This window comes from Pan troglodytes, chromosome 13 (genome assembly GCF_028858775.2).
Source record: "Pan troglodytes isolate AG18354 chromosome 13, NHGRI_mPanTro3-v2.0_pri, whole genome shotgun sequence".
In the NCBI taxonomy this organism is placed as follows: Eukaryota; Metazoa; Chordata; class Mammalia; order Primates; family Hominidae; genus Pan; species Pan troglodytes.
This window is the reverse complement of record NC_072411.2, coordinates 79,440,614-79,466,038: the sequence shown is the minus strand read 5'-3', so window position 1 is coordinate 79,466,038 and position 25,425 is coordinate 79,440,614. Positions and strand designations below refer to the sequence as shown.

At 37.5% G+C, this 25,425-nt stretch overlaps 1 protein-coding gene across 3 annotated transcripts in view; it reads right to left on the bottom strand.

Moving 5' to 3' along the window:
• Positions 1 to 25,425, bottom strand: part of AGPS (alkylglycerone phosphate synthase) — a 146,887-nt gene that overhangs the window by 114,372 nt on the left and 7,090 nt on the right. For all 3 annotated transcript variants that reach the window (XM_001154263.8, XM_016950090.4, XM_001154159.7), the window contains one exon: positions 4,774 to 4,863. In XM_001154263.8, coding sequence (XP_001154263.6) covers positions 4,774 to 4,863 — 90 coding nt within the window. The remainder of the gene's footprint in view (positions 1 to 4,773; positions 4,864 to 25,425) is intronic.

The window sequence follows — 25,425 nt, the reverse complement described above, 5'->3', positions numbered from 1 at the left end:
ACAAAAATGCCAAAAGCAATCGCAACAAAAGCCAAAATTGACAAACGAGATCTAATTAAACTAAAGAGCTTCTGCACAGCAAAAGAAACTATCATCAGAGTGAACAGACAACCTACAGAATGGGAGAAAATTTTTGCAATCGGAGCATCTGACAAAGGTCTAATATCCAGAGTCTACAAGGAACTTAAACAAATTTACAAGAAAAAACCAACCCCATTAAAAAGTGGGCAAAGGACATGAACAGACACTTCTCAAAAGAAGACATTCATGCAGCCAACAAACATGAAAAAAAGCTCAGCATCACTCATCATTAGAGAAACGCACATCAAAACCACAATGAGATACCACCTCATGTCAGAATGGCAATTATTAAAAAGTCCAGAAACAACAGATGCCGGCGAGGTTGCAGAAATAAAGGAATGCTTTTACACTGGTGGACTGTAAATTAGTTCAACCATTGTGGAAGACAGTGTGGTGATTCCTCAAAGATCTAGAGGCAGAAATACCATTTGACCCAGCAATCCCCTTACTGGGTAAATACACAAAGGAATAGATACATTATAAATATTGCTTTCTGTTTCAAGATTTTAAAATTTGAAATACTTTTCATTTCCATATGTTTTCTCCTAATTACTATTCAGAGGCATACAGACATTAAATAGTTGTACGGGCAAAAAAAAAATCATTCTATTATAAAGATACATGCATGCATATGTTCATTGCAGCACAATTCACAATAGCAAACACATGGAATCAACCCAAATGTCCATCAATGATTGACTGGATAAAGAAAATATGGTACATATACACCATGGAATACTATGCAGCCACAGAAAGGAACACAATCATGTCCTTTGCAGGGACATGGATAGAGCTGGAAGCCATTATCCTCAGCAAACTAACACAGGAACAGAAAACCAAACACCGCATGTTCTCACTTATAAGTGGGAGCTGAACAATGAGAACACATGAACACAGGGAGGGGAACAACATACACTGGGGCCCATCAAGGGGAGCAGTAGAAGGAAGGAGAGCATCAGGAAAAACAGCTAATGGATAGTGGGCTTAATAACCTAATAACCAAGGGGATGGGTTGATCTGTGCAGCAAACCACCATGTCACACGTTTAGCTATGTAACAAACCCGCACATCCTGCACATGTACCCCAGAACTTAAAAGCTGAAGGAAAAAAAAAAATCTCTAGAATTGGCTCCAGAGTATTGCCTTATGCTGCTTAAACCCAGGAGGACTAAATTCACTCATACTTAGAAGGAATAAGAGTGGTAAGTGATAAATCTAGAGATTTATAAACTGATAAATTATAAATCTGTTCAGAAGATAGACTGCTCAGAAAAAAATTTCAGACTCTTCTCCTAACATAGGGGAAAAGCTGTTATTTTATAACAGCTTCTAATAATTGCTTACAATGTAATGCCTGGGTTTGAAATGTCAAAGTCGCCCTCCCGCAAAATATAGACAATCAACTACATATCCGTATAAAAATCTACCTTTTCAATGTTCTTTGGATCAGAAATAGGAGAACCCCACACCTCATCAATTTTCACTGATAATCACATTAGTTTCTGGCACCTGGGATTTCCCTTTCTTTCTTTCCAGCTCTGTTATATTTCTTTCTTCTAATATTTTATCCAACTTTTCTGTATGGTTATAGAAGGCGAGGAGCCTGAATTATTTCTGTCTACCTCACTGCCAGAATAGAAAGTCTCTATAAAAAATTTCAAAAATTGTCCTTACCATCTAATATTATTAATAAATAAGAGTGAATTAATACTGTTCAGCCAAACAGTGTTTTCTTGTACTCAGCCTTTGTAGTCATGAATTCCATTTTCTCTTTCAGGAATATCACAATCTTCTTACGCTTCTCCCCTTTGCCTTTCACAGTAACAATAGGAATTTTTGACACAAGATAACCTTTTATGATATGACTAATTCTACCGTGCTGGTATACAGAGTGTAGTGCTCCCAGGGTTTGAAGACAGAACAAGATCAGTACAGTGGATGAGTTTAGTTATCTGCAGAAATAACTCAGAAGCACAGTATAATAGAAACTGCAGAAGAATGAAGTTTAAAAAAACACCTGGTTTTTAATCCCAATTTACCACTGAGCAGGTGACTTCAGGTAAGCTACTTAACTTTCCTCATCCTCATTATTTTTAAGAAGGTAACTCTATCCATCTGATAGGGTTATTGTAAGGTAACTCAGTAGATACTCAATAAATAGTAGATATTATTATCTTAAGAGTGTTTGTAAATGTTTTCTGATAAAAATCAGAGAAACCTACTCATTCACCAATTATTCTTAGGAAAACAGACTAGATATAGAGAAAGTTATTATTCAATTCAACCCAGTTTATTATCCTGTGACAAGGTACTGGTGCTTCCCACCAAAATGGGAATTGAATTTTGTTTTGTTATTCCATTTTAGTTATTGTTTGTTTAGTATATATTTAATCTCAGAGCACCTAAATCCCATTTATACGTTTGGGGAATTATCCTTTGTCTAAGTCTTGAAGGAAGGCAAAAGCTACCCTCCACTAATGCAAATTTGCCAGATATTCACTTTCCTGGTCTCCCTTGCAGGCTCTTCCAGTCAGATGAACCCTTATTCTCCCTCTCCCCCACTGGACTCTGACTTAGGAGTCAACAATGCAAAGAAATGAGGCCTTTAAGGAATGCATTCTGGTAGGAGTGGTAGTAACCCATTAAAACCAACAGATAAATTCTCTGGTTCTATTACAGCCTGTATAAAAATCTCTATCAAGACCATCAAATCTCCTTTGTTCTGAATGTATGCTCTCCAAAGAATATCTAAGTTGCAAATGTTGTTCTCTAGATACCCTAACATCAGAAAGGGCACTAACAAGTATTCCATACCCTGAAAAAGGAATAATCTAACCATAAATGAATACGCTGAGGTTCTAATTTTTTAAATCAGTTTCTTAGAAGTGTGGCATGTGTGTCAGACCCCTACAGCCTCATCTCTTCCAGGAAACTGACAAATCAAGTGCCAGAACACCCAAAATAAGAACGAGATCCTGAAACCATGGGACCCACTAAGATATAATTACCTGTGATGTTTTATGACTAGTCATTCATTTCACACACACACATATATACACACACCTTCTCATATAAACCATTACATGGCCTACAGTACTGTACAGAAGACTTTGCTGAAATACAAGTGACTATCTACCCTGTTGCATAAAACAGAAATACTGTATACCTTCAAGGTCCAAACACAGAGAAAAAGAGAAGGAGAAATGAGGACAGTGTCCGAGAAGAGAGAAATTTGGTTTTCTAAGTTCAGAAGATTTTTACTCCTTCAGAAGATTTTGAAAAGCTGATCTCTACATCGATGTTTCTACTGTATTAGACATTATTCTATTTAAATAAAACATAAAAGATTCCACATTTAGAACACTGGTAAATCTGATATTAACCAGAAATCCCTACTACCTGAATTACACAATTTCTCAACTAAGCCTCCATTGCTTGCTACCCAGTCACAATTAAGGATGGGAATGAGAACACAGATAATATTTATTTTCCTAATTAAAAAAAAAGTCAAATGTACATCTTCAGAACTTCATTAAAATTACTTTCAAATTACTATTCCTGAGGTTTTATTTTAGGTACAAAATATTAATGTCAGAAAAATAGAAAAATTATTAATACATTGCAATGAAAAGGAAATAAATAACTTCTCCAAAGGAATGAAACTTACTTTGCTGACATTTTAATATACTGATATAGCACATGTTTTAAAAACATTAACTTAAGTATAGTAATGTCCAATAGATATTAAATCAGGGTACAATACTGGAATAGACTCATAATATATCTAATCCAATTTTTTACTTAGTCTCAATTTCTTTTTATTTTTGGTTCCAGCATTTAAGTATTACATATTTGTACTCACTGCCCTTTCAAATGTATCAAAATTCAACAGACAAACCAAAAACAGAGCTTTGGCAAAGGCAGTATTGCTTAAAACCAACAAAGAACTCATTTTACAATTCTGACCATATCTAGAACAAACAGGAATAACACAAATATCCTTTAGAATTCTTTTTAATATTTTTCCAGTTTTACTGAGGTATGATTGAACAAATATGCTTTGTAATTCTTATCAACAAATAACCACATTTAAGACATAGAAAAGCTATCACAAAAATGACTGATCTTTCCCTATCACTTCTTTCCTAATTTATCTCAGAAGCTAATTTTTTAAAATACTATTTATATTCACACAGACCTAAAATCATTCACCTTTCATAATAACCCACACTCCTTGTAAATTACCAGATTTAAATATGAAGCTACTTTCAAAAAACTGAATGGCATGGGAATTGGGTGGTGGGTGGCTTATAGACATTATTTGGATCCTGACACAAATAAACTACCTATAAAAGATGTTTGTGAGACAACTGGAGAATGTGAATATGAACTGGATAACTAGATAAAAATTTTTTGCTATTTTGGATATATAATATTATATAATTGGTTATATTAGGTCCTTATTTTTTAAGACATATAATATATATATACACACACACAAATACATATATTTAGAGGTGACATGACAACATCAGAATTTGAAATATTACCAGGAGAAAAAAAGCAGTTATGGCAAAATGTTGATAATGTTTAAACTCAAGGAGGAATCATTATATTTTCATGTGTGTTTAAAATTTTTCATAGAAAGAAAGAATTAAAGGAGGAACAAAAGAAGAAATAAACCAGGGTTACCTTTTCCCAGTCAATTCAATTTGGCCCTTCTTATTGAAGATGAATTTAGAATCATTATATCCCCATCCATTCCATTTCATAACTTCTTGCCTAGTGAGAAGAAAAAATATATAAGTGAGACCAATGCTAAACATCTTAAAACTGTACAGTATATCATTGATTATTAACTCACAATCATCTAAAATACCTTATGCCCACAAATACTGTATAAGGTTAAATAAAATTAGCACACATTAAAATGTCCATATACTAATATTTCTGAATATAGAATCACTCTGATGAGCAGCACCTGCTTCACAGAGGGCTACAACCAATAAATGTAATGCATTCAAAGGAAGAAATAAAAAGTTGCAAAAAGGAAGAAGATATGCTTAAAATATAAATGTCTCATTTTGTACATGTTATTGGGTTTACACTGTAGAATGACCTAAAAAGTTTTGCAATTAAAACTAAGGAAACAAAGTTTTACACATATGAGAAAAAAATCATAATCATTAACCTTCTGCTACGATTTTTAAAAAAAGACCAATTTACCAAGTAGACTGACTAGTAGTAGACACAATAAAGTAGATTAAAAATCTCAGTGCTGGGTTTACATTCTAAATTCTTCAAATTCCATATAGCTACCAATCTCTACCTTGACCTACATATTGTAACAGTTAATGGCCATACTCACTTTCAATATTTCAAAATAACATGCTATTTTTAATTTCCAAAATACCAATATTTCATAACATGCTATTTTTAATTTGCAAAACACCAATATTTCATAGTTGTAAAAATCCTTATTTATCAAAATCAATGGTTGAATAATTCAATTTTGCACATCATGTAAGAATAGATAGGTCTGGACCTGTACAAAACATAAAAAGCAATCATGCTGAAGTATTGCATCACTTTTTATTACATGTTTTGGCATAGTACCCTAGTTTGATCTTGGCTACTGAAATAAATTGGTGGTGAGTCTTCTTACTACAAATTCAACTATGCAGTTTATGGTGCAAATAACTTAACAAAAACCCTTTTCTATCTTGAAAGTTATTTGCTGCATTAAAATTTCAAAATAAAGATGCACTCATTAGAAAGTGTTCTTCTTATTCTCTGTAATTCTCAAGAAAGAAGAAAATAACAACTGACAAGCAAGTTTTTTTATTACAATCATAATTCTTGTTCTAGTTCAAAGGCTTTTCAAACAAATGAACATGAACATAACACAACTAAGCCAGATACAGGTAATTAATTATGAGCTGAAATCTCCATCTATACATAAAATTAAGACAAAGAAACTAGGAATGCTCTGTTTACAACTATGATTTGCTATTAATAAAAGCTACAGTCCCTCTACAAAAACTTCAAAATATCTGAAGAGTATCAATCCAGAGACTGGATTTGTAGATTAGTTATAAACTAACACCAAATATTTTTTCTAATCCCATAACATTCCTACCTCATTGCAGAGAGAGATTTTGGAACGGAGCTTTTGGAAAAATCTCTATGGAGAAACATCACGACTAATGTTACCAGTGACACACACATTTTCTTAAGATTTTACTTTTTTTTTTTTTGATGCCAAAACTTGGTATTGAACCATAAGATTTTCACATTCTAAAAACAGATTAGGATATTTTCCATTTCGCTTTTTTTCATGATTAAATTATCTTCACTTTTATGAAGTATAATTTACTTAGTATTTTCTTATATTTCAATAATCAGAAGGATAAATGTATATTTTAATACATTAACATCTTTAATGGCCTATAATATGCATAGATTTTATGTGATTGCATTTTATTAGTGAATTTCAACATTTATTATAATTCTGTTCTCTACAAAATAGTAATTTGGTATTACACAAAATAAATGCAAAAATCTCAAGGCAAGGCACAGGGAAATCATTTCAGTACAGAGGTTGAATTTGGCATGTTTATGTAGCTTAACAACGAAAATCATTTTCCTTAAAATTATCCCTAGAATTTAAAAACTTATCCCCAGATGGCCCCAAAGTAAAAAGCTAAACTTGGTCACATGGGTTCATTCTTAGCACTTCATGAGGAAATGAATCAAGATAGCAGGAAAGATCTGCTGTTATACACTATAAAATGAAGGGATTTACATCCTGAAGAGTCTTTGGCCGTAAATTTTCAAGTTGGGTAATATTCTAAAGAACTTCCAAATTTTCAACTGTAGGTACCTTTTTCTCTCTTTTCATCCCAGTCATAAAATTGGGCTTATGAAATGGACTTTACCATATTTATGTCAACTTTTGGAGTCTTCTCAGAAGTTGAATGTAGGCATTTGGAATGCATTTATACCCAAAACAGGATTATGCATAAATCATATACAATTAAAATCTAGATTACCCCCAAACCAATCTTCTGATATCTTCAAGTACCCCAGGTGTTAAATAAAAAACAGGTAAATTTCCCAGGCTTCTAGTTTTAAACTTTTATGTACACATATTCCAACCCCATCCCCACCAAATTACTAGTATATACTCTGATAGTTAAATATAACTATATGATTAAATTTTTTAATAACTTCTTATACATAGAAGTATTTTGAACGGTATTACAGCATAACATTTTAAAATTAGAGTAAAACTTTATATAGTCACAGAATTTGAAAACTAAAAAGATCCTCAGAACCCATCCAGTTCAATTGCTCATTTTTCAGATAAAGAAACTGCCCAGAGAAGCATCCCTGGTCACGCAGCTAAGTTAGTTGTGAGTATCCAAAGGCTGACTTCCAGTCTCATAATTCTTCCTCTTCAGAGAGGCAATAATATCTGAAACCCATCTAAGTCAGGCTGTCAGATAACCAGAATATTTGAAAGAACTCATTTTTTTATTTACATCAATAGTGTTTCAAGAAACTATTACATGTTATTATAGGTTGAGTATCCTTTATCCAAAATGCTTGGGACCAGAAGTGTTTCACATTTCAGATATTTTTCAGATTCTGGAATATTTACATATACACAATGAGATTTCTTGGGGATGGGACCCAAGTCCAAACATAAAATTTATTTATGTTTCATATACATCTTATCACATAGCCTGAAGATTATTTTATACAATATTTTTAATGGTTTTGTGCATGAAACAGAGTTTGTATACACTGAACTATCAGGAAGCAAAGGAATCACTATCTCATGACAGTGTTCAAAAAGTTTCCAATGTTGGAACATTGTGGATTTTAGATTTTCAAATTAAGGATGCTCACTCACCCTGTGTTGTAGTAATTCTTCTGCACTTCAGCTGAAGGAAAACATTTAAAAATCAAGGGATATGTTTGTGTCAGAAGCCAAATTCCCTATACCTCCGATAGTGTAATGAATTCTGCCATTCAGAATAACCCCAAAGTACTGCAAGCACTAAAATGAAGAATGATTAAAGAATCATCAACTTTCCATAAGATTCAAATAAAAGAATCCAATTCTCAACTAACCCCAGAGGTCAATTAACCAGTATGATCTCTCAGACATTCCAATTCTTAGAGCTAACTATACCAAATTTAACATCTTTCAAAAAACAAGACCGGGCCAGGCACAGTGGCTCACGCCTGTAATCCTAGCACTTTGGGAGGCCAAGGTGGGCAGATCACAAGGTCAGGAGATCAAGACCATCCTGGCTAATATAGTGAAACCCCATCTCTACTACAAATTAAAAAAAAAAAATTAGCTGGGTGTAGTGGCACGTGCCTGTAGTCCCAGGTGCTCAGGAGGCTGAGGCAGGAGAATCGCTTGAACCTGGGAGGCGGAGGTGGCAGTGAGCTGAGATCACACCACTGCACTCCAGGCTGGGTGACAGAACAAGACTCCGTCTCAAAAAAAAAAAAAAAAAAAAAACCCTCCCCCTGCCGAAAGAATAGTTGGCTTGATTTTACTGCATAAAAAAATAAATGTTTTACACATTTACACATCTAACCACAGTACCAAACTGAAAAAGCAAGTATTAGCTGGTGTAACAAAAGAAAATGGAGACATAAAATAGCATCCTATATGCACAAGGTGGCAGTATTCTCCCATGATATGTACATGATGTACATATTCAGCATTTTGCATTTTTCAGGGCTGTTATTATACAATCTTTAGGTGAAATATTTAGATTTAGCCTTACTATTATAAAAACCATAAAGAGTTTCTTTATTCTTAAAATGGGAAATTTTCACTTTGAAGTCTCTGTTTACAGACTGGTTGTCACACTACTATTCCTCTACTAGTAATAAACTGCAAACATCCTGATACATATGCATGGTTTCTACATTGCTATTTCTAATCATAATAGTCATAATATTTTTCACTAGAAAATAAGGAAAAGGAAAAAATGATTTTAGCTACTTTCATTCTGGGTTAACAACTGTAAAAGTTCAGCTATCTAATAACTTTTTAAAAAAGTTTTTCTGATAAAATTCCAATAATCAAAATTCTAATAAAAGATGCTTCACTCTTCAGATCAATATTTCCTCTTGCCCTGATATAAAACTCACAAAGCTACCTTCATCTGATAATATTGTGATTTCCTAGAGAGAAAAAAAAAAGGACAACTGAAATGGCCAAAAGGATCTATAGTTTTACTTTTCATCATGAATTAGTTTATTGGCTTGTTAATTAACTTTGGTAACTGGTGAGGGCAGTCAGACTATCTAAATGTAATCAACTTGAGGACTCTGATAAGATCATGTTTCTAGATGGGTCAACAAGGTATAATCTGTGTCCTCTAGACAGTGAGCCTTCTTGAACATTATCATGCAACACTTTAAACTTCAACAAGAATTTCAATCTTCCCTCAATATCCCCATTGTAAGTTTTTCAGCTCTAGTTGCCAGAATAAAAATGTGACCCTGTGATATAATAAGTTATTAATCAATGTGATAATTCTTAGCAGTGTGATAATGCAAAGTGGCTTAAATATGAGATTTGAGAACACAGAAAGTTGTTAACAAGAACATGAAGAAAAGGAATCCACATGCATACTGGTAAGCCACTCCACAGAACAATCATGTAGTAAGCTTTCATAGGTAATGCCAATTCTATGACCCAACTATACAACTCCTGGGTATATATTGCATAGGAAATTCATATACAATTCCATAAGGGAACACATTTGATATATTCCCTGGAGCATTGTTTGTAAGAGTAGCTGGAGGCATCACTAGAGAAGCAGATAAGTAATGTGGAAAATGCATTCCATGAAATATTAATGCAACAATCAAAAGCAGTAAGTTGAATAGATATGCATATAGAAACACGATGAAATGTTTAAAACAGTGGTAAACACAAAGGAGAAACAATAAAATCCATAGTAAAACAGCATTTAAGGGAATTAAAAATATACACACTAAATAACACTGCATATTTCACAAAACACAAAATATTATATATAATATATCCATATATATTATTTATAATGCATTTATCATATATGTATATTATATACATTATACACACACACACACACACGAACCTTCATAGGCACCCATGGGATAGGCAGATGAAATTAGTAATCAGAGATGGAGGAAAATTAGAGGCCTCACACAAATACCATACATTAAAAATGTATGTTACCACAACTCTCTGAACCTGAGGCAAATATGCTGCTCAGCCTTTGAATCTCAGTGCAGTTTCTCTCTGTTCTGAGAAAATAATTCTTTCTTCCATATATACACAGAACTTTCACGATGGTTTATTATAAAATCTATTGGGCTTCTTAGCAATAGCTACAAATTTTCTTGAATGATAGAATTCCATTATGAATTAAACAGCTTCAACTATATGGTAAACCAAATATACATTTAACTACCTACAGTCAACTTTTTATAGTCCACAAGAAACTAGCACTCTAAAAAACTTTTTAAGGCCGAGCACAATGACCTGTAATCCCACCACTTTGGGAGGCCAAGGTGGGAGGATAACTTGAGCCTTGAAGTTCAAAATAAGCCTGAGCAATACAGCGGGACCCCTAATTCTCAAAAATAAAATAAAATAAAAGCCAGGTGTGGTGGTGCAAGCCTGTAATCCCAGCTACTATAAGGCCAAGGCAGAAGGATCCCTTGAGCTCAAGAGTTCAAGGTTGCAGTGAGCCATGATTGCCACTGCACTCCAGCCTGGGTGACAGAGTGAGGTCCTGTCTCAAAAAAAAGAAAAGAAAGAAACCTTTTAAAACTTGAATTCAAGGCTCAAAAACTGCGTCCCAAAGGTCCAATTCCTACTACATTTATCATGAATAAATGAGTGAAAGAAAAAGTAATATACAGGTATAAAGGGGAAAAATTCTAAACAGAGGCACAGGAAAGGGGCGGGGGGCAAGAAGGGCAAATAAGGCAAGACCAGCTTTACCACACATTGACAGAATACTCTGGGCAGTCACTAATCACTTCAGGTTCTTGGGGTGCCATTCTTTACTCCCACACTTCTCTCACACACTACACCATAATCTACCAATTAGAAACTTGTTACTGTTTGAATGACGCATTTGAAAATGGAAATACACACTATTAGTCATTCATACATTTAGTAGTATATGTTACAAATATTTTGTGGTAAGGGCAGGTGTGTACCCACATATCCACTCACACAAGCTTGGTACCTGCCATTCTGAAAGCCTGGAAAGAAACAACCATCCTACCCTTTACCCTCAGGTGTTGGTCTACGTAATGAGGAAAACAATCCAAATCTGCATCAGGAGGTTGTCATAGCAAAGGACAAAGAGAAAAGGATATATCCTTCACTTGGACTCTTGTGTTCCCTGGACTATACTTTAAATTTCATGATTTTTCCCTTCATTGTCCACTTGTAATCTACCCAATATGGCAATTTTGGCAACCAACCCCAGACTGTCTCTACCACCAACTGGGAAAATGCCAATTCACTTTCATTGCTCACTCCATGCTTGTTAGTAATTAAAAAAGGAATTGTATCACAAGCTTATTATACTGACCAACCCATAAGTGACCAAAGCCATTTCTGGTAGAGCCTTGCATTTCTGTAGAAACTACAAAACTGAACACAGACAAAGAAAATACAAATGTCTCCAAAAATCTATATGCCATTTTAGCATTGAAACCAAGCCTAAGTTCCCTTCCCCAGCTGTCCTTTGGGGACAGACCAACAATACCCTTGGCATGACCCTAAAAATACCACGACTGAAATCCATACCGGCTTGATGTACACAGTATTCTTGTTGTAAACCGTAATTGTTGGGCAACCCCCTTTGGGTTCCCTCCCATTGTATGGGAGCTCCGTTTTCACTCTATTAAATCTTGCAACTGCATACTCTTCTGGTCTGTGTTTATTATGGCTCCAGCTGTGCTTTCACTTGCCATCCACCACTGTTGTTTGCCGCCATCGCAGACCCGCCACTGATGCTGACTTCCACCCCTCCAGATCCAGCAGGGTGTCCACTGTGCTCCTGATCCAGCGAGGCACCCATTGCCACTCCCGATCGGGCTAAAGGCTTGCCATTGTTCCTGCACAGCTAAGTGCCCAAGTTCATCCTAATCAAGCTGAACACTAGTCGCTGGGTTCCAAGGTTCTCTTCCATGACCCATGGCTTCTAATAGAGCTATAACACTCACCACATGGCCCAAGATTCCATTCCTTGGAATCCGTGAGGCCAAGAACCCCAGGTCAGAGAACAAGAGGCTTGCTGCCATCTTGGAAGTGGCCGCCAACATCTTGGGAGCTCTAGGAGCAAGGACACCCTGGTAACATTTTGGCAACCACGAAGGGACTCTCCAAAGCGGTGAGTAATATTGGACCACTTTCGCTTGCTATTCTATCCTATCCTTCCTTAGAATCAGAGGAAAATACAGGGTGCCTGTCGGCCAGTTAAAAAAACGATTAGCGTGGCTGCCAGACTTAAGACTCAGATGTGAGGCTATCTGGGAAAAGGCTTTCTAACAACCCCCAAATCTTCTGGGTTGGGAGCATTGATCTGCCTGGAACCAGCTTCCGCTTTCAATTTTCCTGGGGAAGCCAAGGGCCAACTAGAGGCAGAAAGCTGTCATCCCGAACTCCCAGCGTTAGCCGGTTGAGATCATGGCACAGCCAGAAGTCTCTACTCAACAGTCACCCATGCGTGCACCCCACCTTTCCTTCTGACCCATACCTCCTGGGTCCTGACCATGACTTTCTTGAAAGTGTAGCCCCAAAATTCTCCTTACCTCTGAATCTACTTCCTCCGATCCCTGCCTCCTAGATACTAATGGTTCAGACTTTCATTTCCTCTCCCACATACTGGAGCAAGTTGTATCTCCAAAGGGATCTAATGAAGCTCTATGCTGTGTCCTTAGGCATCTAGGCTATCAACCCAGGGAGTCTTGTCCCTCGTGTCCCTCCCAATTTAGCCACACAGCTCTCGACAGTTATGTGGGACCTGTTCCCCACCAACTTGCCAGGGCCCCAAGTTTGTAAATGGCTAGGAGGACTGCTCTCCCATTGTGTAAGATGCTCTCCTCCCCCGATTTCTACCCAGCTTATCCCTCTGCAATACAATCTCCAAGCCTTGGCTCCTTGGCCAGGGCCTTAGAACTGATGACCCAGTACTATGGGTCTACGACAACATAATAGAACAGGATAACAGCAAATTGAGTAAGTCAAGGAGAGGAAAGACAGACAGAGAGAGAGAGACAAATTAAAATAGACCTAGGTAAATTATCAGATAACCCTGATGGCTATATTGATGTTTTACAAGGGTTAGGACAATCCTTTGATCTGACATGGAAAAATATAATGTTACTGCTAGATCAGACACTAACCCCAAATGAGAAAAGTGCTGCCATAACTGCAACCTGAGAGTTTGGCAATCTCTGGTATCTCAGTCAGGTCAATGATAGGATGACAACAGAGGAAAGAACAATTCCCCACAGGCCAGCAGGTAGTTCCCAGTGTAGACCCTCACTGGGATGCAGAATCAGAACATGGAGATTGGTGCCGCAGACGTTTACTAACTTGCGTGCTAGAAGGACTAAGGAAAACTAGGAAGAAGCCTATAAATTATTCAGTGATGTCCACTATAACACAGAGAAAGAAAGAAAATCCTACCACGTTTCTGGAGAGACTAAGGGAGGCACTGAGGAAGCATAGCTCTCTGTCAACTGACTCTATTGAAGGCCAACTAATCTTAAAGGATACGTTTATTATTCAGTCAGTTGCAGACATTAGAAAAAACTTCAAAAGTCCACCTTAGGCCTGCAGCAAAACTTAGAAACCCTACTGAACTTGGCAACCTCAGTTTTTTTATAATAGAGATCAGGAAGAGCAGGCGGAAAGGGACAAACAAGTTAAGAATAAGGTCACCGCTTTAGTCATGGCCCTTAGGTAAGCGGACTTTGAGGCTCTGGAACACCGAAAGGCTGGGCAAGTTGAATGCCTAATAGGGCTTGCTTCCAGTGCGGCCTACAAGGACACTTTAAAAAAGATTGTCCGAATAGAAATAAGCTACCCCCTCGTCCATGCCCCTTATGTCAAGGGAATCACTGGAAGGCCCACTGCCCCAGGGGACGAAGGATCTCTGAGTCAGAAGCCACTAACCAGATGATCCAGCAGCAGGACTGAGGGTGCCTGGGGTAAGCGCCAGCCCATGCCATCACCCTCACAGAGCCCCGGGTATGCTTGACCATTGAGGGCCAGGAGGTTAACTGTCTCCTGGACACTGGTGTGGCCTTCTCAGTCTTACTCTCCCTGTCCCGGACAACTGTCCTCCAGATCTGTCATTATCTGAGGGGTCCTAAGACAGGCAGTCACTAAATACTTCTCCCAGCCACTAAGTTGTGACTGGGGAACTTTACTCTTTTCACATGCCTTTCTAATTATGCTTGAAAGCCCCACTCCTTTGTTAGGGAGAGACATTCTAGCAAAAGGAGGGGCCATTATATACTAGAATTAGGAGAAGGAAAAAGGGTAAATATACACACAGACTCTAGGTATGCTTACCTAGTCCTCCATGCCCACGCAGCAACATGGAGAGAAAGGGAATTCCTAACTTCCGAGGGAACACCTATCAAACATCAGGAAGCCTTTAGGAGATTATTATTGGCTGTACAGAAACCTAAAGAGGTGGCAGTCTTATGCTGCCAGGGTCATCAGAAAGGAAACGAAAGGGAAATAGAAGTGAACAGCCAAGCGGATATTGAAGCCAAAGGAGCCGCAAGGCAGGACCCTCCATTAGAAATGCTTACAGAAGGACCCCTAGTACGGGGTAATCCCCTCCAGGAAACCAAGCTGCAGTACTCGGCAGGAGAAACAGAATGGGGACCCTCATGAGGACAAGTTTCCTCCCCTCAGGATGGCTAGCCACTGAAGAAGGAAAAATACTCTTGCCTGCAGCTAACCAATGGAAATTACTTAAAACCCTTCACCAAACCTTTCATTTAGGCATTGATAGCACCCATCAGATGGCTAAATCATTATTTACTGGACCAGGCCTTTTAAAAACTATCAAGCAGATAGTCAGGGCCTGTGAAGTGTGCCAAAGAAATAATCCCCTGCACTGCAGGCCATACGTTTCAATCCCTGTATCTTTAACCTCCTTGTTAAGTTTGTCTCTTCCAGAATAGAAGGTGTAAAACTATAAATGGTTCTTCAAATGGAGCCCCTGATGCAGTCCATGACTAAGATCTACTGCGGACCCCTAGACCGGCCTACTAGCCCATGCTCCAATGTTGATGAGATCAAAGGCACCCCTCCCGAGGAAATCTGAACTGCACGACCCCTACTATGCCCCCAATTCAGCAGGAAGCAGTTAAGAGCGGTCGTCGGCCAACCTCCCCAACAGCACTTGAGTTTTCCTGTTGAGAGCCGAGACTGAGAGACAAGACTAGCTGGATTTCCTAAGCCAACTAAGAATTCCTAAACCCAGCTGGGAAGGTGACTGCACCCACCTTTAAACATGGGGCTTGTAACTCAGCTCACACCCAACCAATCAGACAGTAAAGAGGGCTCACTAAAATACAAATTAGGCTAAAGCAGGAGGTAAAAAACAAAAAAATAGTCAAATCATATATCACCTGAGAGCACAGGGGGAGGGACAATGATTGGGATATAAACCCCAAGCATTCTTGCTGGGAGTGGCAACCCCCTTTGGGTCTCCTCCCATTGTATGGGCTCTGTTTTCACTCTTAAACCTTGCAATTGTAAGGAAAAAAAAAAAAAAAAAAAAAAACAGTAGTTGGGGTTTTTTTGGTTTGTTTTACTTAAAATAATGATTAAAAAAAAAAATCAGCAGTAGCCCCTTCTACTTTAAATGACAGGTAGTTGGGATTGCTATCTTTGCTTCCGGCAAACCCATGGAAAAAATGAACCCCATAAAGTTTAGGGGAAGAGAAGAAAGCATTAAAAGCAGGACCCAATCACAACAACAGAGGTTCTCAAACTTTCTGGGAGTATAAACATCACCTTGGGTACTTACTTTAAAAGCAGAGTCCTTGGATGCCACCCTAGACCCAGCCCATGATTACAATTTCTAGCACCCTCAGAAAATTCTGATGAGGGTCATCCACAGACCACATGTGGGTAAGCATTACCTTAAGACATGAGAAAAAGTTAAGAATAGAAGCCTCATCTGTTGAATAGCCACAAAGGAATACAAAGCTTTAATGTAAATTGTTTACAATTAAGTTGCTCTCACCCAAACCTTACCAAAATCAGGAGACTGGAATTGAGAGAGAGAAACGGAAAGGAAAAACTTTAAATTCACTTCACTATAGGAGAGGATGGCCCTGAGTAGAATTCCGCAAGAAAACAATGGGCAGCAAGAGGGCAAAGTGGCAGCACTCACCATGTGGGAGACAGGGGAAAGAGATAACAGGAAATGGAAATATGATTACATGACAGAGGAGGTGGCATAAATCTATACCCAAATCTTACAAAGGACTATCTGGAAGGAGAAATGAGGGCTATACAGAGATCATATTTTCTGATGCAAATTTTAGGAAGTTTGATCCGCTATGGAAATTTGCCAAGTTCATATATGTTTATAAAAGTCTTAAAAAGTATAAAAATTAAAGCAATTATTTATCAAATAACTTTCCTTTAGCACAAGAATATATTTATTCAAATTCCAATGTGTGGCCACCAAGGCCACATGTCACACACAGAAGCAAGCAATGGTGAGCCATGACTACTAAGAGTCACGGAAAAGAGTTTCAAACCAGAAATAGCACAAGAATGACCAAACATCATGTGTGTGATACTGACAATCAGCCTAAAACACAGTATGAGGAACTGCTGATGCTCTACACTTTTTGGGTTCTTCCCTTCCTTCCTAATGCATAAGGTGACATTTACTAGAAATTTGTTTTCTCGCCAGGCACAGTGGCTTGTGCCTATAATCCCAGCGACTCAGGAGACTGAGGTGGGAGAACCACCTGAGGCCAGGTGTTCGAGACCAGCCTGAGCAACACCTCAAGACCCTGCTCCAAATTTTTTAATAACCAGGCATGGTGGCACATACCTATAGTCCCAGCTACTCAGGACAATGGTTCTTGAGCCCAGGAGTTCAAGGTTACAGTGAGCTATGATCACACCACTACACTCCAACGTGGGTAACAAAGCAAAACCCCACCTCTTTTTTTTTTTTTAAAAAAAAAAAAAAAGGAAATTTGTTTTCTCTATTAAAATGTCATTATTGCCACTGAGTATCTCCTACTTCTTGCTGTGCTTCCATCTTCAGAAACCAATATAGTTTGAATATTTGCCCCTGCCCAAATATCATATTAAATTGCAGTCCCCAGGGCTGGAGGTAGGGCCTGGTGGGAAGTGTTTGGGTCATGGGGGCAGATCCCTCAAGGTTTGGTGCTGTCTTTACAACAGTGAGTTCTCATGAGATCTGGTCATTTAGAAATGTGTGGCACTTCCCCCTCCCACACCCAACCTCAACTCTTGCTCCTGTTTTTGCTATGCGAAGTGCCTGCTCCCACTTCATCTTCTGCCATGATTGTAAGCTTCCTGAGGTCTTCCCAGAAGCTGATGCCAGAGTTATGTTTTCTGAACAGCCTGCAGAACCGTGAATTAATTAAATCTCTTTATAAATTATCCAGTCTCGGGTATTTCTTTATAGCAATGCAAAAACGGTCTAATATAGAAACTATTTTAGCACTCTATTCTTATTACTCCTTTCTATGTAGTTTACTGCAACAATGACAGTATTGCGTAACACTATAAAGCTAAGGGCTTTACAATCATTACCTTATTTCCTTCTCACTTTAATCCTGTGATGTAGGTGTCATTACCCCTATTTAAAACATGAAAAAACTGGTCCAGAAAGATTCAGTAACTTGTCCCCAGTCACAGGAACAGTACATGATACAGCTAGGATTTAAACCATGACTGTCTGGCTCCAACACTCCTAACTAGGAAGCAAAGATTTCAGTATACTCAATGATGGCCACACAAGGAGTACAAATTATTACAAGAGCTCAGTGGTGTTCATCTCTAGCTGAAAGAACCCTTCATTGTGGAGGCATTTAAACTTTCCCTTCTTTGGAAGATGGTAAAATTTCAATAGTCAAACAGAGGAAGAAAGCACAAGGATTTTCCCATCTAGTAAGCAGCATAAAATTGGCTGAAGCATAAAGCACATTCAAGAAGTCATAGAGAACAGCTGAAAGCCTTGATTGCCAAATAAGAGATTGAGTGTTATTACTTCAATAATCAATAGAGAACAATAGAATCAAAACAGTATTTTCCATGTTCATTGCTTCTACCAAAAGTCAAAATCTAGCAGTGTGTACTTTAAAACTTTGTTGATTCTCCAATGTGGATGAAATCCCAATTCTTAAACACAGCACCACTCTACATTTTCACCTTCTTTAACAGCTGTTCCCAGACACATTAAGTTATGACAATTCCTTATACACACCATGTCCTCTTATGTCTTCCTGTATATATCCCCTGTCTAAAATGCCCTTCTCTCCCTGGAGGCAACCAGTCTAAAAGTCACTTCTATAAAGCCTTTTCCTATCTTCTTCAAGAATTTATGGCTCTTTCTTCTGCATACAATGACTACAGCTACATCATATCTTTTATATATCTATATATCTCCACTGACTGTCAATCATTTTTGCAATGTTAGAATGTAGCACAGCACAAGCAGGCAGCAAGTACTGACACTTTCTCTGAACAAAGATTGGTCTGGTAATAGAATGAAGAATCATTTAAAGGCGGGAAACAAAAGAAAGGGAGACCACGCTAGAGGTGAGACAATTAAGATTTCATCTAGGCTGGTGGCAATGAGAGAAAAGCAAAGTGTCTTGAGAGTCGATAATAGAGTCCATCTGACTTGGAGTCCATCTGATTTGTCAATGAACCAAATAAGGGGTGGGGGATGGAGCTTAGCAAGAACTCATGACTCAGGTGTTGTTAGACTTGGGCATCTAAATAATGGCGGAAGTGAAGAGAAACAGTGGAGGACTGAGATTGGAGACTAAAATAATGACCTTACACATGAATGCTGAGTTGGAGAAACCAGCAAGATACTCACATAGAAATACCCAATAATTAAAAATGTAAAAATGAGAGTTGAGAGTTAGAGATAATAACTTAAAAGTTCCCCCAACAGTGGTAAAAGCTATTACAGTTCAAGTAGATGAAATGATTAAGGAAGAAAATGCAGAAGAAATGACTAAAAATTAATCTTAGGGATTTTTAAGCTTAGGAAGAAAAGGAAGTCAGCAAAACCATGGTCAGAAAGACAGGAAGGTGGGGAAAAAAAAAAAAACAACAGGATAGTGCAATAACATGGAAGCTAAGAAGAGATAAGAACATCTACCAGGTACCAGAATTGGTTAAGAGGCTAAAAGTTTTATAATTAGGTTATTCATGGCTGTTAAGGCCTTTTCAAAAGAGTGATACGTGTGGAAAATTTCAAAACGTTATCTGAGCATGCTTTTAAGCAGCAGGAAAAATCAACAAAGAGAAAAAGATTGATGACTCAAGGAAAATCAATAGAATAATTCATGGAGCAGGATTATAGAGAAGGAATCATCAAAAACAATGAGCAGATAATCTGGTTGTATCATCTTTAAATGCATGATAACCAGAGTTGGTTCAGCTCATTTAGCTGCCTGGGCAGCTACCTATGTCCTATGACTACCACCACTTCCTTCCAGGCAATAACTGATTGCAGCAATGTAAACATGTAACCCAGGACTGGAAACAAGGGGTTCAATTATTCTGTGCTATTGGCTGAATTCCTGAAGGAGTGGGGCAGCCATATTTTACCATTTGGACAGAAGAGCAGAAAAAGCTGATGCACTTAGAGAAGCCTGCAGCAAATAGTAGCAAGAAGTGATACTAGTAAGAAACCTGATGGCTTTCTGGTTCTTGGCTCTAATTCCATCCTGAGGCCAAGCTCCATTCTTACCCTTGGGTTCTCTGGCACCCCTGTACTCTTAGAATAAATTTCCCTTTTCTGCTTTAACCTAGCTCAGATTAATACTTATAACAAATATCCCTCATTAGTATACATACCAAAATATGAGAATTTTTTTAAGTTACCAATTGTATAAAATCTGAGTGCAGGCATGGCAAACTAGAATGTACTTTCTGAAAATAATGGCAGATGGCAGGTATGAACTTGGAAATAAAATCAAAATTAGAATAGTAGTCTAATAGTTGTAAAGCCAGAAATAATTTGTGAAGGCAAAACAAATACTATCTGGAAATCAAAGCCAACTGATATAAAAGAAAAAAGCAGAACCTTTCTGAAGGAGATTTAACTTCAAAAATGAAACTACCAATTTACTTTAAAATGCATCAAAACAAAATAGATTAATATTAGGTGGAAAAAAGAATGGATTAATGGATATGTGATAAGCACAGTAACATGTTAACAGTAGAATCTAGGTGGATGGTACACTAATGAGTATTGTGAAGTTCAATTCTGCAACATGTTTAAATACATGCAAAATGTTGGGGTGGGGGGCGGCAGGGAATGAAAACTGCTGACACCATAATCCTTAAATTACATCACCCCATGTAACAAGATTTGCCTGAACAGTAAATAGGAGCCATCTGAATACGCACGGAATGTACATTATTTACTGATAGCAATAAGTGGTTTAAATTGATACATCTAGGCCAGTCGTCTTAGCTCTCCCTCCTTCTCATTACCCCCATAGACCCAGGCAGGGTTAAGCACTATTCCTTAGGCTCCCTGTGGTCATGTTTTGGTTTCCCCTTTAAAGACTCAGGCTAGAACATCTAATTTCCTTTTATCTAAATTTCTGGAAAGCTGCTTCCCTAAATTAGAAGATACAAACTTGCTCAAATATGATGTAGTCGTTCTCCAAAGATTCCGATGATTTTCAATTTTTTATTACTTGTCAGAATTAAGTCCAAACAAGCAATCGTTCCTTATTTCTGTCCACGCCCAATGAGATCAGCGAATGATGTATTCCAATGCTCTTTGACTCATTAAGGCCCTTTTTTAAAAATGTGCCTTAAGGAAATTATTAAGGATTTAATTGTAAAAAGCTTACCACAGCATTCTCTATAATAGAGAAACACTGGAAACAAATATAACACCGTCCTCATCAGATAAATGGTACCTACATATAATACAATACTTCCTGAGTCACTGAAAATGATTTTACACATTATTATTTCTTGATAAGGAAAGGTATACACAAGACAGTGAGTGAAAAATGGCAATTTTAAGACATTATTATGGCGTGACCTTACACACATATGCTTATGTCTGAAAGGATCTAAGCCAATGTGCTATAGCGGTTATCTCTTAATGTTAGTCTTCATTTTGATTATTATTTTCTTTTTTTTTCTGCAACAAAATGCATAACATTTTAGAATGCCAAAATTATTTTCCCTTTTCTTTATAATTGTAAAGTAACTGCCAGACATCCAGCTCCTAGCAGAATGACACTTCTAAACACTATCCAGATTGCTGAAAGACCATCATTACTAGAGCAAACTGCCACACCAGTTTTATAAACTTTATTACATTGCCCAGATTTTCCTACCCTAATTCTTCTGATTCTGTTCTCATCCAAATGCTCTCTCTCATCAATATTTTCACCCTCAGATTTAAGAATTTTTGCATAACATCTTGACATAGAACAATACTCTTCCAATCCTTCTAGACTAGGTTTCTTTGATATAAAATTGCCCTTCCATTGTTGTAGTAGTCACCATTCCTTTCCTATACCTTACATCTTGCAGTAATAGAAGACACATCAGTCTTCCTTAGTAGACCTACATGTCCCAGTAGGCAAAAACCATGTGTCAATAATCCTCCCCAGTGCTTAGCATATGGAAGACACAAAATAATTGCAAACCTGGGTAGATGAAGTTTCTTTTTTTCTTTTTTCTCCTTTTTTGAGACAGAGTCTTGCTCTGTCACCCAGGCTGGAGTGCAGTGGCATGATCTCGGCTCACTGCAACCTCCACCTCCCAGGTTCGAGTGACTCTCCTGCCTCAGCCTCCAGAGTAGCTGGGACTACAGGCGTGCACCACCACGCCTGGCTAATTTTTGTATTTTTAGTAGATACAGGGTTTCACCATGTTAGTCAGGCTGGTCTTGAACTCCTAACCTCAGGTAATCCACCCGCCTCAGCCTCCCAAAGTGCTGGGATTACAGGCGTGAGCCACCGCGGCCAGCCGGTAGACGAAGTTTCAAATGGGTAAGGTGGCTGAAGAGTACCTAGGTGATTTAAATGAATTCAAGGCTCTAGACCTACATATTATATCCTATGACACTTAGCACTTAACCGTATGTTTTAAAGTTACTCTTCATAACCTGAGAAATCGTGGGGAAAAGGTAACAGGAGATAGATCAATGCTTCCCCAATTCTCAAAAGTAAAAAGAAAAGATCCCCAAAACAAGAGACTCTGAAACATGGGATCAATCAACAAGCAAAGGTCTTCCAGACAATGGCACAATAAAAGGTGTAAAAGCTGAAAAATGTGGCATGAATAAGAGACCCTGCCTAGAACAGTAGAAGAGCTAGGTAAATCAGAAGCTGAAGTTTAAAAGCTACATATTTTAAACAGCAGTTAGAGGTGAGGGGATATGAATTGAGTCCAGCTACACCAGTCTCCTTGTGGCTTTCCTGATACGCCACATGTGCATTTCCTCTTAGGATATTTGCACATACTATTCCTCTGCCTAGAACACTCATTTCCCTGGATATCCATGTGACTAAACTCATCTCCTTTAAATATCTGCTCAAATGTCATGTTTTCATTGACATCCTTCTTAAAATTTGAACCCTACCTCCTTACCCTCTCTACTTTTTCTTTTTTCTACAGTACTTATCACCTTCTAACATACTTAATAATTTACTTATTTACTATGTTTAATTTTCCATTTCACCCACTGGAATGTAAGTTCCAAGAAAATAAAAATCTTTCTCCATTTTGTTCACTGACATAGCCCAAGTGCTTAGAACATAAGTAACCAATAAATACTTGTTTAATGCACAAAATGAATGTGAAAGATTGTGAAGGAAAAAATGAACAGGGCTGGGTGATATCAATATAATATCAAGGAAAAAGCTCTAGACTTGAGATGTTTTAAAAATCTGGAATCAGCCGGGCACGGTGGCTCACACCTGTAATCCCAGCACTTTGGGAGGCCAAGGCGGACAGATCACCTGAGGTCAGGAGTTTGAGACTAGCATGGTCCAACAGGGTGAAACCCCATCTCTACTAAAAATACAAAAATTAGCCAGGCGTGGTGCTGTGCACCTGTAATCCCAGCTACATGAGAGGCTGAAGCAGGAGAATCACTTGAACTTGGGAGGTGGAGGCTGCGGTGAGCCGAGATCGTGCCACTGCACACCAGCCTGGGCAACAGAGCAAGACTCTGTCGCAAAAAAAAAAAAAAAAAAATTAAAATTAAAAAATCTAGATTCAAATTTAAGTTTTACCACTCAGTAGCTAGAAACTGACTAATATATTTTTCTGGCAAGTATCTAGGAATTTCAGTTCCTAATCTGTGAAATGGGCAGTTGTGAGGATCAGATGACACAAACATGTATGAGAGCAGCAGAGTGACTGCAGAATTAATTATTAATTTGAATAAATTCAAAAGAAAGTTCGATCTTAAAAGAATGAAAAGAAGTTCAAGATAGGGATTGAAGGATGCGACTGTGGGACTAGTGTTAACACTATGAGATATGAGAAAGCCCAGATAAATAAGTTCTAGAGAATGAGAAAGAAGATAATGAGTTAGGTTTCCACCTACACCTGTACTGGCCAGCATGGTATATCACTAGCCACATGTGCCTATTTAAATTAAAATTAAACAAAATTTAAAAGTCAGCTCCATAGTGGCTATGATACTGGATAACACAGATTACAGAATATTTCTATCACAGAAAGCTCTACTGGATAGTGTTGACCTACAAAATTTGAGTTGACAGCAAAATATCCACTCCATAGTATATGTGACTAAAGTGATAAGAGAATTCAAGTAGGTGTCATTTTAATATTCCTTAGGCTGGATTCCTATACAGTTAGTTCAAGCACCTTTAGAAAAAATGTAAAACCCAACTAGGTAATCAATCTGAGTTGGAAATGCAAACTTCTGTGATTATAGCAAATTAAATAGTTCACATTACTTGATTCTAAGGTCCTGGGATACCTGAGCATTCCCCTGCTTATAGGATGAGGTCTCTGACACAGCAACTATAAATAGAATTTGGAGAGTCCCACTGAGGTCAACAACAAGAATCTGGTCAGCATCCTGGCCAAATCTCTGATTAGTAATTTCAAACATGCTGGCAAGAACAAATGTTATATGCAATCATATAACAGTTTTCTTAGTGAATGACAAGACAATATCTACCCCTCCGAATCTCACCCAGGAGGCAAAACTCTCTCATCAAAAGTAACTGCAGTTACTGGAATAGTAGCAGTTTTTTTCAATGAGTAAGCGTATTTCAACTACCGAAAGATCCAGAATTAAATATACAAATGCTTAAGAGAACCAAAGACAGATGTTAATGTTTTCAAGAAAACTATACAAAAAATTGATATTTTATATATTTACAAAACTTAAGAGAATCTAGTCTTTAAGAATGACTGACTTGTAACTCAAATTTAAAATGTGTAATTGAGTAATAGAGTTGGACTTATGATTTTAAGCTGAAATCTTATAAGCTCGTAAATAATATGTGAACACTGCAAGGTCACTTTGTTTAAAAATCCAATTTAATTTATTCATAAAAATGATTTAGTACCTGGGAGCATTCTGTTTATTACCTCAAACAATTGATGTACTTAAGAAAAGTAAATATATTAATTCTTAAACACTATTTTAATTACTTTAACCTCTTCCTATGCAGTAATATCTATAAAAACACTAGTTTGATATGCACTTTATATTAAAACAAGTAATTATTCGGACCAAAAGTAACCACCACCTAAATGTTCATCAATAACAGAATGGATAAATTGTGGTATATATCTACCCAATGGAATACTATTCATCAATGAGGATAAACAAAATGTGACTAGATGCAACATGGAGGAATATCACAAACATAATACTCTGAAGGAAAGAAGCCAAACACAAAAAAGTACACACTGTATGATTCCATTTATATGAAGTTCAAACAGGCAAATCTATATGTTAGAAGTCAAGGTAGTGGTTATCCTGGTGGAAGGAGCCACTGGGATGAGAACAAAGAGGG